Source organism: Pediculus humanus, genomic scaffold (assembly GCF_000006295.1).
Source record: "Pediculus humanus corporis 1103172107513 genomic scaffold, whole genome shotgun sequence".
Taxonomy (NCBI): Eukaryota; Metazoa; Arthropoda; class Insecta; order Psocodea; family Pediculidae; genus Pediculus; species Pediculus humanus.
The window spans coordinates 182312-198505 of record NW_002987129.1 but is presented as its reverse complement, the minus strand read 5'-3'; the positions used below and the strand labels follow the sequence as shown (position 1 = coordinate 198505).

Genomic DNA, 16194 nt, shown 5'->3' with positions numbered 1-16194 from the left:
TACTTTATCGTTACGCTAAACAAACGGAAAATATTCTGTTTCACTTAATTAACTCTTGAGAAAATTTGAAAACAATTTAAATTTAAATTATTTAATATTTATTTTAATCGTATTTTGCATAAAACATTATTTAAATCATTCTAATCCTTGGCGGAAAGAAAAAATTTACGTTAAACTTTATTAAATATATATTTAAATTAATTTTTTTTGTCTGAATTGAATATTTTATAGTGAATGTTGAAAAATTTAATTGATTGATGTAGAAGATTTTAAATAAAAATAATCTTTCCAAACATTTATGGTAAAATCTGGAATTAATGATACTGCGCAGATAATGATGATTATTAACCAAGTACTTGGAGATCCTAATAGGTTTAAATAAGCCCAATAATTATTGGCAGTTAAATTTTCACTGAAAAAAAAAAAACAAAAATTTTTTAATTCTATTTAAAAATATATATAAATAAAAAGAAAGAAAGAAAGAGAAGAAAAATAGCTTACACAAAAACAAAAGAATAAATAACTGAAAATAAAACTAAACCGATGATAGAAAGTGCAATGGAACTTATGAAAACACTCGACCAGTGCTTTGAATGTAGAAAAAGCTAGAAAAAAAAATTTTTTTTTTTTTTTCAAATGTAATTATTTTAATTTTTTAAACTAATGTCAACCAAAGTACGTTAAATAAAGTTTATTTTAAAACAATTTTCCAAAAACTACAAATAAACAGAGAAAAATATTTGACCTGACCTTAAGATTAACAACCGTTACACTACAATGAAATATTAAAGTACCAAAAGATTCTAAAAAAATATCTTTTCCCTTAATAAAAGCTGTTGAATTATTAAGGTAGAATAATGTTGGTAAAAAAAAAACAACAAGGCTGTGCCATATACCTGAAAAAAAAAAATTTTAAACCTTAAATAATTATAAAATCAAGGTATAATTTTTATAAAAATGTATTTTTCCCTACCTAATGAAAACCACAAAGCAAAATTTTTCCATGACATCAAAGCATTTTTTCTATGTATCAAATATAAACTTGGTAGTTTTTCCAATTCATCATCTTTATAATTTTGTTCAAATAAACCATAAATTAATATTGGAAAAGATGTAAAAATAGTATTAAAACCTATTAGGTATGCTCCATCGTATAAAGTTTTAACGGAATACCTGTTAATTAAAAAAAAATGGCTGACAAAAGGAAAAAGAAAGGAGAATGAGGTTGTAAAATAATAATAATAGTAGTTACCCAGAGAAAAAAATAAAAAAAAATTGTGGTAAAACAAATGCAATGTTTTTATAAAAAAAATATTGTACCAGTGTTGCCACCCTTAAATAATACCAATGTCCGTGAACTAAAAAAGTTCTTTTAAGATATTTAAATTTTGAAAATGCAAAATCCGAACAACGAACTGCTTGACGACCTTCTTTTCCCATAATACCTTAAAGAAAAAACAAACCTGAAGTCATTGTTTTTTTTTTTAAATGTGGGAATAAATTATTTACCTATTCCAATATGTGCTTCTTGTATCATTGAAACATCGTTGGCACCATCACCAATGGCGGCCGTTACAGGTGATTGTTTTTGATCTTTAATTAATTTAACAACTTCTTTTTTTTGTAGTGGTGACATTCTACAGCAAATAACGGCCGTGCAATGAATGCATACATCACGAAATAAATCTTTGTTATAAGCTAAAGATGTTGTTAAACTTTCACCATCGACAATCAAACCAAATTTTTTACAATCATCTTCCCTTACTTTTTCTCTAAATGAATGAATGAATAAAAAAACGTTGGAGTTTGTTTTTGTTTTATTGACAAAAAACTTATTTTGTTACACAACTTACAAAAATTGCGTTAAAATATTTTTACAAGAATCTGGACTTTTTTGATCTCGCAAAACGAGCCTGATAAAATTATCGTGAAAATGGCCGCAATCCAATGAAATATTTTCAGCAGTTTCCAATTTATCACCAGTGAGCATCCAAACCTTTTTTATATAAATAAAAAAATTGTTAAAAAAGGAAAACTTTTTTTTGGATCAATTTGTGGTACACACTTACTTTTATTCCAGCTTCTTTTAAACTCGTTAATGTTTCTCGTACATCTTCCTGAATATCATCTTTGATTCCTGTTGCTCCCAAAACTGTTAAATTCGATTCTATTCTTCTGTACGTATCAGCCACTATCAATTCTCTTTCACCTGATAACGTTTGACGAGCGTTTATTAATCTGTTTGATATTTTTTCATAATGATCACGTGATAAAAATTTATAACCTACGACGAGGGTTCTCAACCTTTGCTAAAATTTCAAATTTTTTAATTTTAATATTAGGATAGAGTCATCATTATTATTTTAAGGTTAGTTACTGACCGTAGCAAAATCAGCCACGTGTTGCAACGTAATTTTTTTTGGTCCTTTTTTAACTTGAGGAATCAAAGAAGTTTCAGCTCCTTTACAATATAATATTATATTTCCTTCATCATCTTCAATTATCACAGACATTCTTTTTCTTTCTGGTCATTTAAAAAAAAATGGTCGTCAAACAAACAAAAAAAAAAAAATTTACAAAATTTCAAATTTAAAATCTCACCAGATGAAAATTCCAATATGTCCAACCTTTTAAATATTTTACTTTGACCTAATATTTTAACAGCAATCATATCATTATCATCATCTTCGAATATTATATCTAATTTTTTCATACCCTCAACCAAAGCTTTTTCATCTGGACTCGTTGCATTAAAATTTTCACCGCCATTTGTCGTTTGTACGGTGTGACAAAGGGTCAATGCACAAAGAAACAATTCCATTTCTCTCTGTGTGATTATTATTATTATTAAATGGACAAATTGTTTAAATATGATATAGAAAATTTGTTACAATGTTGTGACACATACCGAACAATTTTTAAGGTCGACCGGACCTGATTCGAAATCAGGTTTTCCTTGTTCTCCAATCAAAGGATATAATTTTCCATTTTTTTCTTCGTATTTGACACCATCTACGGAACATTTTTCAAATTGCATTTCATTTTTTGTCAAAGTACCCGTTTTATCTTAAAAAAATCAAAATTAATTAAAATTTAAGGATAAGTTAAAAAAAAAAAAAAGGGGGAAAAAAATGATAAACAAACCCGTGAATAGATATTCTATCTGTCCTAGATCTTCGTTTAAATCTGACGTATTACAAATGGCGGTTTCATCGGTTTCGCTGTTGTATATTCTTAAATCCCATTCGAAAAAAAGTGTTCCTAAAAATTTTTGTAATTCCAAAGTCACGTAAAGAGATATCGGTATGACATAATTATAAAGTGCGACAAAAGAAAAAAAATCTTTTAAAACGGATGAAAAATTAATATCGTTAATTTCATCATTGCCAATATAAGGAATTTTGATTTCTGAAATTCAAAACAAAAAAAAAAAAAAAAAACAAAATAAATTAACAAATCAAATCTATTGTTAATTAATTTAATAAAAAATGTTTCGCTCTTACACATTATTATTATTAAACTAAAAATAAAATTTTGTTTTGAGTTTTAAGTTTTATCGAGGAAATATAAAGCAGCACCGATCGCACATCCGGCTATGACATATTTTAAAATTTTAAATATATATGAAAGTATAAAATAAATAAATAATATGCATATTAGGGGTTGAAAAACTAAATCGATAACATCCCTTATTCCCCATGTTTGACTCCCATTCGGCATTATTAATAAAAAAATTTTTTTTCCTCCCCTAAATTTTATTTATTTATTTTTAACCGTTATATACACACACACGCGAGCGCGCACAAAGTATGTACGTCATCGTTAATATTTGTGTCGCGAGTTTTCAAAAAGTTTCTAAAACCACGACTTTTTTTTAAAAAAACAAAACAAAACAAAATTCGCCATTTAAGTTATTTATTAAAAAAATAATAAAAAATTGGGAAAAAGTAAGTTATTATTATTGTTATCGATTATTTTTTATTTTCGTTATGGTTTAAGTATTTCATTTTTTTCCAGAATGTCTTAAATTACAAATTGTTGGCCTCCCTTTCGTTAAAAAAAAAAAAAAAAACAAAAAACCAAAAAAAAAAGGGTTAAATATTTTTTTTTGTAAATAATGGGAGGAAATTCTTTTTATAACAATTCGGAGGCTTACGCCTTTGAAATATTACAACAGAAATTGTTTAAAGAAGCACAAAGATCTGCTCAACAGACTCTTATGGAATTATCAGCATTAAAATCTTTTCTGGCACAGGGACAATTGCTCTATTGCATCCCTTTCGGTGGTGCACCACTTCAACCTCCCCCACCGGTAACATATCCGTTTTGTCCCATTAACGGTTTGCCACTTTCCGAATCCCCTTGTCACATATCGGACCCTCATCATCCGGCATTACCGTTATCTTCAACATCTCCATCGAATTCTCCAGGAAATGCAGCATCAGTCGGTACATCGACCGGGACTTCTAATCCTCTACAATTATCCGCTCATCATGCCAATCAATCGGTGGTACACGTAAATGTAAAAAATGCACAATCGAAAATCGTTACTCACAAAGCGGGTAAATAATACGCAAATTATTATTATTATTATTATTAATACTTTTTCGAAAATACAAAAAGGTTTTCCGTTTTTACAGGGATCGACGAATGTAATTTGGGAAAAGACGGGATAGAAGTAACGATTGATTTAAGAGAATATTTACCAGCGGAAATAACATTGGACGTGGATGAAAAAATATTACATATAAAAGCAAATCACATCGATGCACAAGGTACGAAGACATTTTCTAGAAGGTACGATCTTCCAGCATGCATAATATTAGATACTATCAAATGCATATTGAGCCACGATGGTTTTCTAACATTTTCTGCTGCTTGGGTGAGAATGGAATGATTATAATAATAATAATAATTACTACTCACCGTAACCGTTATTTGTTTCTTTGAGAATTTTAAGTACGGTCGATACGACAACAAGAAAAATTAATAATCCCAAATAAAAAATTAAATATTTATTTATTGATTTTTCAACCGTTGAAAATTTATTACTCGTGAGTTTTGAATTAAGCGCGAGTTTTGTGTCTCCTCCCGTATAAACGGCACAACCTAAAAAAAACAAATTTAAAAAAATTTTTAAATTTTCAAGTTTTTAAAATTAGAAAAAAACAAACAAAAAACAATGTATTATTATAATTATTAATAATAAAATAAAGTAAAAAAATACCATAAATAAAATCAGTATTTTTAAGTTTTGAACCTCTTAAAAGTAAATTTTCAGATGAAAGAGGATCCGTTAAATTTCCATCGACGCTCGTCAAAGATGGCCGCCGACTATTTTTATTTATCTGCATAGACGAGGGTACTTTTTTTAAAAAAAGCGACGTTTTTCTCTCGTACGATAAATCTTTTAATTTAAGTAAAGGGCTCCCATTTTTTTCCAAATTAAAACTCATTCTTTCAACGTTCGATAATGTTTTCTTATGCGTTTTAATTGCGGATTTAGGAAACGATTCCGTTCTTTTAGCGATGAAATTTTTTCTTAAAATCACGTGATTCGATTTATCATTTAAATTGTAACGGTCGTTCATCGTCCAATCATCGATATTTTCATCAATATCTAAATCGTTTCCGTCTTTGTACATATAGTTAAAAAAAGAACGACAATTATTAATTATTATTAATTAATTATTATAAATAAAATGGTTTTTTTTTTACCGTTTTCCCAATTATTCGTATCGATAATATAATTATTTTCGCGGGGATTCGGCGTTAAAAAAGATTCGCCACGATCGTGAATAATAATGGATTCTCTTAAATAATTTGACGTTTTGGCATCGTATTCGATTCTACCGTGAAATTTATATAAATTAGCCGTTGGATTTTCACATTTAATCGTTGCTTCTAAATCCCCGAAAAGATCCGTTTCTTTATTAATAATTTTTTTCAAAGATTTCGGACAGTGAAGTGTCTGTAACGTTATTGATTGAAATGAATCGATATATCGATTAATCGAATAATCTCGGTATCGATAATAATTAAAACGTGACGTATCACCTTTAAATCCGTTTCTCCATCTAAATTAGCAGTCATAACAAAACATTTTGATTCGGAATTGCTGGACATGAGAAGTACGAGATCGCAGGGTATGTCTCGATCTTTAATTATTTTAACCAAATCTCCGACTTTAATGGATTTCGACGGTATGACCTTTTTTTTTTTTGGAAATTAAAAGGTTACGAAATAATAATAATAATAATAATAAAAGGAAATTGATATTAAATTTTTAATTACTTGAGATATTCCTTTTCTTATAACGGTAACTGGATAATTGTTAACTTCTCTATCGGCTTTATGTCTAAGATAATCTTCGTAACCTTGTTTTATTCCAGTAACTGTTATTACAAAAACCAATGGTGCTATACTTGTGACTGGAGAAATTGGACTTTCGATAACGAGCTTAAATTAATTATAATTAATTTATTTTTTTGGTTAAATTAAATCGAAAGAAGAAAATTTTATTTCGTTTAACTTACGGATATGATGGCGATGCATAAAAAATAAAAATTTCCAATTCTTCTAAATTGTTCGAATAAATTTTTTGGTAAAAAATTCCATGCCGTGTACTGGAAAATTTTTCTTTCGTTATCGGTAATGATAATAATAATAATAATAATAAATTCTCTCTCACCTTTGACGTTATTATTTTATTCGATACAAATTTAATAGATGATGATGATGATGATGATGATGATGATGATGATGATTCTCCTAATTTTAATTTAATTATTCTCGTTGATTCTTTTGTCGATAATGTTTTCGGACCCTAAATTTTCATCATCATCATTAATACGTAGGAAAACAATAAATAAACACGTGACGCATTTATTATTATTATTATTTTTTTTTCTCACCTGATTAAATGATTTATTGGAACGATAAATTGTCGGTCTTCGAATCATTTTATGCAAAAAAATAAATAAATAAATTCGCACACGCACGTACACACACACACTTACACTTTATTTATGTACATAAGTAAATATATATTTATTTATTTAAAATTATATTAATTTAATAGAAAAAAATTTTTATGTTTTTATTTTTCCCTCCCATTTTCATAACACATTTGCAGTCAAAAAAAAAAAAATTGCGTCATTATCACTATAAAAAAGTTAAAAATTTTTTTTATCTTTTTTTTTTTTTACGTTATCGATAAGATTATTTATTATTAATTTAATATTTGTTTGTTTGTTTGTTTGTTTGTTTGATGACAACTTTAAAATTAAAAAAATGTTAACGTATCGATGAATTTTATTTTAAAAAACATAACAAAACAAAAAGAAAACATTTTAATTATCGTTTGTTTTTTTTAACGTATTTTAACGGAAATCGTTCGTTACGTCAGATGATTAAAATAATAATAATAATAATAATGATAATGATTATAATTAATTTTAGGGGATTTAAATAAATATTAACTCACCCTTAAATTCGTGTAAATTTTTTCGGTAAAAAACCATAAACAAAATGACATTTCTTTTTTTTTCAAAGAAGAATAAATAAATAAATAATTTTTTAAACAATGTTTTTATATATGTAAAACAAGTATTATTATTATTATTATTATTATTATTATTTAAAGAAAAAAGAAAAAAAAGAAAAACAAACGAAATTCTTTGTTTTTTTTTTTTGTTTTTTGCCATAACCAGCCTTGAGTTGTTTTTTTTTTTTTGTGTTTTCTTTTTGTTTTTTAAAAAATTCATTTAAATTCGTCACACGAATTATTATTACTATTATTATTATTATTATTTTGTCGTTTTTTTTTTCTTAAATTTTTTCCAATAATCAATAATAATCAACATATTAAAACAACAGCATCAACAGCATCAACAACAGGAGCATCACGGTAATAACGCGTAACGGAGATGAGTGGGGGGAGGGAGGGAAGAAGGTAGAGGTATGGAAAGAGGGGTGGAGGGGTGGAAGGAGATTTCCCGACGTTCATACGTTTTTACGTAACTAACGTGAAAAAAAAAAAAAAACGCGAATTAAATTAACACACAAAACCGACGAGTTTCCATTCTCGATAATAACTAAACCAAAATGTGCTAATATAAATAATAATACTATAGACGAATGATAATAATAATAATAATAATAATGATAGCCTTCACGGCTACAACTAGACTCACGGTCAAAACATTCATTATTATTATTATTATTGTAATAAAAATTTAAATCCGTCAATTTATTAAAAAATAAAAATTAGGTTATTATTAATATACATAAGTTAAACATTAAATTTTTTTTGACGACAAGGTTTTGATTTTATTTATTTATTAATATTATTAACATAACGTGTTAATGAAAAGATGTTATTAATTAAAAAAAAATTTATTTATTTATTAATTAATAAATTTATTTATTTAATTAAAAGAGTATTTTAAATAAAGGCACATACAAATAAAACTCACTTTTTTTTTTAAATTAAAAATATTATCTAATATACTAAAATAATTATGTTATTATCATTTTTGATAACGATGATAACGCTTATCATCATATATATATAATATGTGATAAATAAACCATTTATTTATTTATTTATAAATATAATATTTATAATATAATAATAATAATGAAACTATGAAAACTTTTTTTAATAAAAACCGAATAAATTACATTAATAATAATAATAATAAATAAATAAATGAAAATTTTATTTTAATTAAAAATTTATTATTATCCAGGTAACATAAAAATATATATTATAATAAATATATATATATATATATATTTTATTTAATTTACTAACGATTTTTTTTTTTTGTTCGGTTTATTTAACACTGAAAATTATAATTTTTGTTTGTTTGTTTATATTGTCAAGCAGACGCCATTTCACGATCGAGTTCTGAATTTTTTCTATTACGATTTTCATAATTTTTTAATTTTATCTTAGACGATGGTTCCCATGCATTTATAAACGTATTATTATTATTATTATTATTAATATGAGTTTTTTTTTTTACAGTTTCAAAATTTCCATTTCCGGTATTTGGAATTTTAACTCTCATGTTTCCGTTTTCGTTTGTTTCGAAATCCGTTTCGAATATTTTTGCCAGGCTCACTTCCGAATTAACAACGGAAATGAGATTTTTTTTCTTTTCATTTAAATTATCCGGATATGATATTTTTATTTTTTCAACTTCTTCAAATGTTTTTATTAATTTTTCTAATGTTGGTGGTGGTGGTACGCCGCCCCCACCACCACCACCACCATCTGACGACGTCCCATCCGAATCGTATGATCTGAAAAATCATTTTTTTTTTTATACGCCATTTTTTTTTTGATTTACTACACGCCATTTTTAGTTATATTAAAAAGAAATTTAAGGTTATATTTCGACAGGTTGTGCAAACACAACAAACAAAAACAAACAAAAAATAGGAAAGGATTCGGGACGACGTTTGTTTAATTACTCATCGAAGATTAATTAATAATTATAATCAATAAAATGAATGAATAATAATAATGATAATTAAGCATTTATTTATAAGGAAAAGATTAGATAGAAACCTGGAATAAAAGCAAACGCACGCGATTAACGTCGACAAACGGAATCAATTTGTCGTGATTAAGAGTAAATGATAATAATAATAACGTGCTTTGACATTCAAACAAATATTTTTTATTTATTTTACTTACAAATAAAAATTTTTTTTTTTTCGGCTACATCTCGTCTTCCAAAATTCTGAAATTTTTTGTTAATATAGAACCGAATTAATTAACTGATAAAACGAATCAATCAATCAATCAATCATTCATTCATTCATTCACTCAATGATCGAATCCGATTCCCGATTACTAATAATAATAATAATAATGATTATGATGATACTTACAATTCGTCTCCGTGATCGTTTCCTTCTTCTTCTGCCACGAGAATTTCGTATTCTTCTGCTGCGTACCTGTCCCAATCTGACATCTGAACGAAATTCATAGAGTAAATAATTATTTTTTTTAAAGGAAAGAAAGAAAATTTTTGTTTGTTTGTTTGTTTGTTTACCTCTCCTTCGGCTTCGTGATCTCTTTGTGATGCAAACGGATCCCTTTGTTCGTGATCCAAATATTTTTCCAAATTGAAAAATGTGTCGAAAAATATGGTAACCATTTTACATTTTTTCAAATCGGACAATGATATTTTTCCCTCGGTTTGAGGATGAATCATGTCCAACATTTGACAAAGACAGTCTTCGAAGGGTAGCGTTGCTATACCCAATAGTTCCATCCTCTGAAGTTGTTCCTCGTAAAAATATTCCAATTCGTACATCGAAAGGTAACCGTCACCGTCCAAATCCATGCACCTGTACGACAAAAAACCTTAAAAATCTTCACATATCATTATTATTATTATTATTGAATCGTTAATCGTTATACCTGAACCAATATTCTATCGCTGTCGGATGTTGTTTGTCTTCTTCGGATAAAAGAAACCAAACAAATTCCGTGTAACTCATTTTATCTTGTGTTGTTGTTTTTGCACAACCTCTCGTCACTGCACCTGAGAATATTCTATCGATCATTCTAGAAGATAATGCTACAAAAAAAAAAAAAAAATCAAGAAATAAGAAACTTATAATTTCACACCAAAAAGTCATCATCATCATCATCTGACCGTGATCGTTGTGCCTCGTCAAATCTTGCCGATCGATGAAAAGATCATGATCTCTATCGAGTTCCCAAAATTTACAATAAATAACGTAAAAATGTTCGTAACTAAAATACTGAGTTATTTGATTTATGTCTTCTTCTTCTTCCAAAAGTGATATTATTTGAAGAAGGTTCGACCTTCGAAGTTCAGGTAGAGTTATTCTTCCGCTCCACGATCGATTAACGCAATAGAATATTCTTGCAATGACCTGTTCAAGCACACACGCGCAATTTTAATCATCATCATTATTACTACTACTACTACTACTACCACCACCACCACTACCACTGCTACCAACCGTGTGTATGTATCTTGAATGAAATTCGTTGGCTTCTTTAAGAAAAATCAAACCCGGATGAGTGTCGACGACATCTTGTATGAGACAAATAAAATCTTCCGGTAAAAGAAAATTCCTTGTTTCGTTTCTGGATAATATTTTTAAAAATTTAGATTCGGCATCGTGACAAGTGGATACTAGCCTGGAAACGATAATAATAACGATAATAATTTTTTTAAAAAAAGGAGGGGGAAAGGGGGAGGTTTCCTCACTGTTTCCAATAATCGAGAAATGTATGGGCGTCGACGTATCCCAATTTTTCTCCTCCGGCAGCCTTGAAAAGTGGTACTTTCCAATAAAGTGGACATTCGCATGTTTTGACAATGATTTGAAATTTATCTTGAGGGACCTGCCCAAGGGGAAAATTCCGAAAATCCGTTGATAATTTTTGTAATATCGTATCGATTTGTTGTTGATTTTGGGGTTTTCCTTGTGGAAAATAAAACCTTAAATAAAAAACAAAAAAAATTTGATTTTTCTCTTCGTTCGGACATTTTTATTTTAAAAAAAATGATAAATGAATAAACATGTTTTATTTTATTGTCACGTAACCCACACAATCAACAAGTGAAGCTCGTTAATTTTTTTTTTACTCGCTTCGCCTTTTTTTTTTTTTTTATGTTGGTAACCTTCATTCAAAATATACGAAACCTGTAATTATTTCCTTTTTGTTTTATCAATCAAATATCCTGTCAAACATTTTTACATCTACATCGTGATATATATATGTACGAAAATAATTTTCAAAATGTCGGTTGTTATTCAAAAAAAAAAAGGCGCGACTAAGACGAATTTCCTTTTTAAGTTTTGGCCTACCGTTTGCCCGAAGATTAATAAAACAAAAAGGATAAATTATTATTATTAATAATAAGTCGCAAGGAAAGGAATCGGAAACTTCCGGGTTCAAAAGTTCAAATTAAAAAAAAAATTTTTTTTGTTTACCTCGGTATGAACACATTTTTATTTGCTTTTGCTTGTCTTTGTAAAGTCGTATGAGGCGGCGGTGATTGTGGTATCGGCCTTTGGTTTTCTTTTTCTTTCGTAAACGTCTGCAAATAAAAAAAAACAAAAGTTATAATTAAATTTAATTATCGAATAAAAATTTTTAAGAAATAATATATTCGAGTTTGACACACGAGAGAGTAAAAAATCCGCCCACATTTACAAAATAAATTCAAATGAACGGTAACAAGTTTTATGTTTATGCAATCATCATCAACCTCCTCTTCGTCCTTTTTCTTCTTCTCCACCTCCTACTTTTTATAAAAACAGGTACGAAACTGCTTTTTTTTTTTTAAAACGCGTTGGTTGCCTTAATATCAATCTTTATTACACAAAAAATTAATAAATCATTTTAAATAAATAAATAAAAATTTATGTATCGCCCTTGACTTATTTAAAGTTTGAAAAAAAACAAATTTTTTCAATTTTTGACCGTTAAAAAAACAAACAAACAATGAGAGAATTAATAAAAATGGCGGCGTCGAATTAACCCCTTCTCTACCCCTTGAAAAAAATTTTTTTTTTTCTTTTTTAAATTACCTTATTATAAGAACGTGGCAGACGACATTTTGGCGGGTTATATGGAAATTTAAGTTTTGTTTCGTTTTGTAATTGATTAAATTCACACGCATAACATCCTCGTTTTGTTCTTGCTGCTCTCAAAGCGTTAACCATAATCATTATATTTAAAAAACATTATTTTATTATTATTATTATTATTATTATCATTAAACATTTACGAACCGAACGCCATTTTTTTCCTTTTCGTCATCCATTATTTTTCATTTATTATTATTACAAACGTTTATTTTATTACGTTGAAAAATAATAAAAACTAAACTAAAATTTTTTTCCCGATAAATAAAAATAAAATAAAATAAATAATTAATTATATTATAAACACTTTTGTTTCACAAAGAATTTTTTTTTTTTTTTTTTTGTAAAAAAATCCTAAAAATAATTCGACGCATGCGTAAAATGGCCGACGAAAGAATGAAAATTTAATTTTCCTTAATCCCACAAATTTTTTTTTTTTTTTTTTTTGGCAAAAAACAAAAAAATGTTTAAATTTAAATTTCGCGAAACCTTTCTTTCTTTCTTTCTTTTAATCGAAAAAATTTAAATAATCGATAATAATCGATAGTAATCGATAATCGATAAATAAGGATGTTTTCCTTAATAGTACGTACGTTAAAATAATAATAATAATAATAATAATAATAATAATAATTTTCCCCGTAAATTTTTTTTTCAAAAGTTTATTGACTTTTTTTTTTTTATTTATAGAACAAAAAACCGGAAACATGTGGCTGTGATGACGGTGGTGGTGGTGGTGGCGGTGGCGAAGAATCCTTTTAAGAATAAATTTAGTTTTTAACGACGGTGAAATTTACCCCCTACCTCCTCTCTCCTCTCCCCTCCCCCCACGAAAAAAAAAGAAAAAAAATTTTATTTAAAAATAAAACTCGAAAAACTTTTTTTTTGTCGTTGTCTTTTGTCGTTTGTCGTTTGTCTCGTCGTCCCTCCGTCCCTTATTATTATTATTATTATTATTTAATTATTATATTTATTATTTTATTTTAATGGTCTTTCTCGTATCAAGCAGAAGACGTCAAAAAAAAAAAAAAAAATTCTCAGGGATTATTAATTTTTTAAATACTTTTAATAGGTCAAACGAATATTTTAAATAACAGTTAACTCGAATTCCGAAGGTCAACCAAATTAATAATAATAATAATGATAATAATGATGATGGTAATGATGATGATGATGATGATGATGATGATGATGATGATGATAATTATTACTATTATTATTATTATTTTTTAATTTTTCAACCTTCGAAATCATCGAAACGCACAAACAAAAATTTTTTCTTTTTGTCCAATCGATGATGATTATTTGTTTAAATAAATAAATTTATAAACTATTATTATTATTACTATTATTATTATTATTATTATTATTATTGTTTTATTACTCGATCGAGAGGAGGATAATTTAAATAATTAATTATTTAATAACAATAAAAAAAAAAAAAGAAGAAAATTCGAATAAAATAAAATAAAAAATAAAAAAAATTCACTTTCGTTCACACCGTAAAATAATTCGAATATCGAATAATAATAATAATAATGATGATGATAATAACAACAAAAGCTTACAAATTACATAATCGTAAATAAATAAATAAATAAATAAATAAAAACAAACGAAACCGTTTTATAATAACCCGTCCGTCCGCGTCCACGTTCGTATAAAATCAACATAAGAAACTAATCCATTCATTAATTTTTTTTTTTTTTTTTTTTTTTTAATTTAACCCTAAACGAAAAAACCTAAAAAAATAAACAATAAACATTTTGAGAAAACAAGAAAAAACAACAAACCTAATCGTTGCGCGGTAAAACTTGCGCAAATGTACAAAAAAATTAATGCGCGGGATAAAGTTAAAAACGTGGTATAAGACAAAACTTACAATTAATTATAATCACTCACTACAACCACTTTTTTTTTTATGGCAAAAACAAAAAAAAAATGGCGTTTAGTTATGAATGATGTATGTATTGAAAAGAAAAATCCAAAGGCACAAATCACTACAAATAATAATAATGATAAAAGAATAAAGAAAAAAAGGAGGGAGAGAGGGGGAAGAAAACATAAAAGTTAGTTAAAACGTTTTGTTTAAATGACTTTAATGACGTCATAATAGAAGAAGGCGGTGGGTGACGTGAAAAAAAAAACGTTAAAAAAAAAGAATGTTTGAGATGATTGAAAATTTTCCTCTATTTTCTTTTTGTTTTCTTTCGGGGCATTGGTTTTTTTTTTTTTGCAAAAAAAATAATTTGTGGCAAGTGGCACTCCCTCTTCGCCTTGTGGCGTCACAAATTTCTACATTTTTTTTTTTTTTTCATTTGGAATTATATTAATAAAGAATTGAAAATCAAATCAAATATGGTTGCCGTGTCATAACAATCGGATCGATGAGGACAATCATCGTTCAAGGTTTTTAGCTTATAGTGAATGAGTGAATTACCGAAGCTTAAAAAAAAAAAAGGTGTGTGAGGTCTCCCTCTTCCTACTCTTTCCACTGACCACTCTTAAGTGAGTACAAACGAAAGGTTTTTTTTGGCCAAGAACTTTATGATAAATTAAACAAGTTAAAAAATTTTTAGAACTTACCTGTGTTCTGGTTTGTAATTCAGAACGCCAACTGGTACCCGACGATATGTTCCTCCTTTTATCGAGTAGTAATTCCGTCGGACATTTTTCAAATATCAAAACCCTTTCGGCAACGGATCCTCTAGTTAGAAAGGGTCGAACTGGATTATTGGTACTACCTACTTGCCTTATATGCTGTTTTTGTTGTATTGTAAGCTCCGGATGCGGTACGTTTTCCGTTACTACACCTCCTCCGCCATTATTATTATTATTATTATTACGTCCTTTTAAATTATTTTTATTTTTTTCACTACTATTATTATTATCGGTCATCCACTTTTTAGAATTTTTATTTTTCCACGTGACAACAACAACATCATCATCATTATCTTCTTTTTGTAATTTTTTATTAACACTTTCAAATTTTTTTTTCGCACCCGACACGGTTTTGTCTGACGATATTTTTTTATTCGAACCGCCATTTGTCGTCGTCGCGTTTGAAAAATTACGATTTTTAACAAAATTAACGTCCACCATTTTATTCGGTGACGTAACGGTGACGGAAGAAGAATCCACATCATCAACTAATTTTTCTTTATCGGAAGATAAAGATGATTCTTCTTCGGTTATTATAACTCCGGATTTAAGAGCGTTTATTAGTTTTTCTTCTTCTCTTTGAACTTCGGATAGGAACTCGTCTGAACTCTTTGGTAATGTTTTTACTGAATCTTTTTTATTTTTTATCGGATCTTGTCCGATGGTTTTGTTTTTCAACGGCCACGTCGTAACACCCGGAGAATTTAAATTCGATCCCGTAAAATCCACAGCGGAACCGACACGTTTCTGTAATATCGGCCTACTCTTTTGAACAATTTCCTCGGGTAGCATAACTTCGATCGTGTCCAATGTTTGTAATTGAATTTGATTTGCTGGAGCTGGTCGAGAAATTTGCGTCGGTTGAGGAATCGATCGATATGA

At 27.6% G+C, this 16194-nt stretch overlaps 2 protein-coding genes across 2 annotated transcripts in view; both read right to left on the bottom strand.

Annotated features, from left to right (window-relative positions):
* Positions 1–246: 246 nt before the first annotated feature.
* On the bottom strand, positions 247–6962 carry Phum_PHUM168230 (ATPase, class VI, type 11C, putative; the record flags this gene model as incomplete). The annotated part of the gene is made up of 20 exons (XM_002424954.1): positions 247–412; positions 502–605; positions 751–896; positions 974–1173; positions 1253–1445; positions 1510–1772; positions 1854–1996; positions 2070–2309; positions 2382–2524; positions 2602–2827; positions 2909–3066; positions 3145–3408; positions 4927–5109; positions 5228–5635; positions 5719–5971; positions 6058–6210; positions 6295–6459; positions 6537–6626; positions 6692–6826; positions 6915–6962. 20 exons carry the CDS (start codon positions 6960–6962, stop codon positions 247–249), a joined length of 3681 nt encoding a protein of 1226 aa, XP_002424999.1.
* Positions 6963–8885: 1923 nt separating this feature from the next.
* Phum_PHUM168120 (uncharacterized protein) overlaps positions 8886–16194 on the bottom strand; it is a gene marked incomplete at both ends in the record, with an annotated part of 8506 nt that continues 1197 nt past the window's right edge. Inside the window, 9 exons of the mRNA XM_002424953.1 lie at positions 8886–9312; positions 9907–9989; positions 10071–10368; positions 10442–10601; positions 10680–10923; positions 11014–11194; positions 11265–11498; positions 11995–12101; positions 15238–16059. Of these exons, the coding sequence (XP_002424998.1) occupies positions 8886–9312; positions 9907–9989; positions 10071–10368; positions 10442–10601; positions 10680–10923; positions 11014–11194; positions 11265–11498; positions 11995–12101; positions 15238–16059 (2556 nt within the window). The remainder of the gene's footprint in view (positions 9313–9906; positions 9990–10070; positions 10369–10441; positions 10602–10679; positions 10924–11013; positions 11195–11264; positions 11499–11994; positions 12102–15237; positions 16060–16194) is intronic.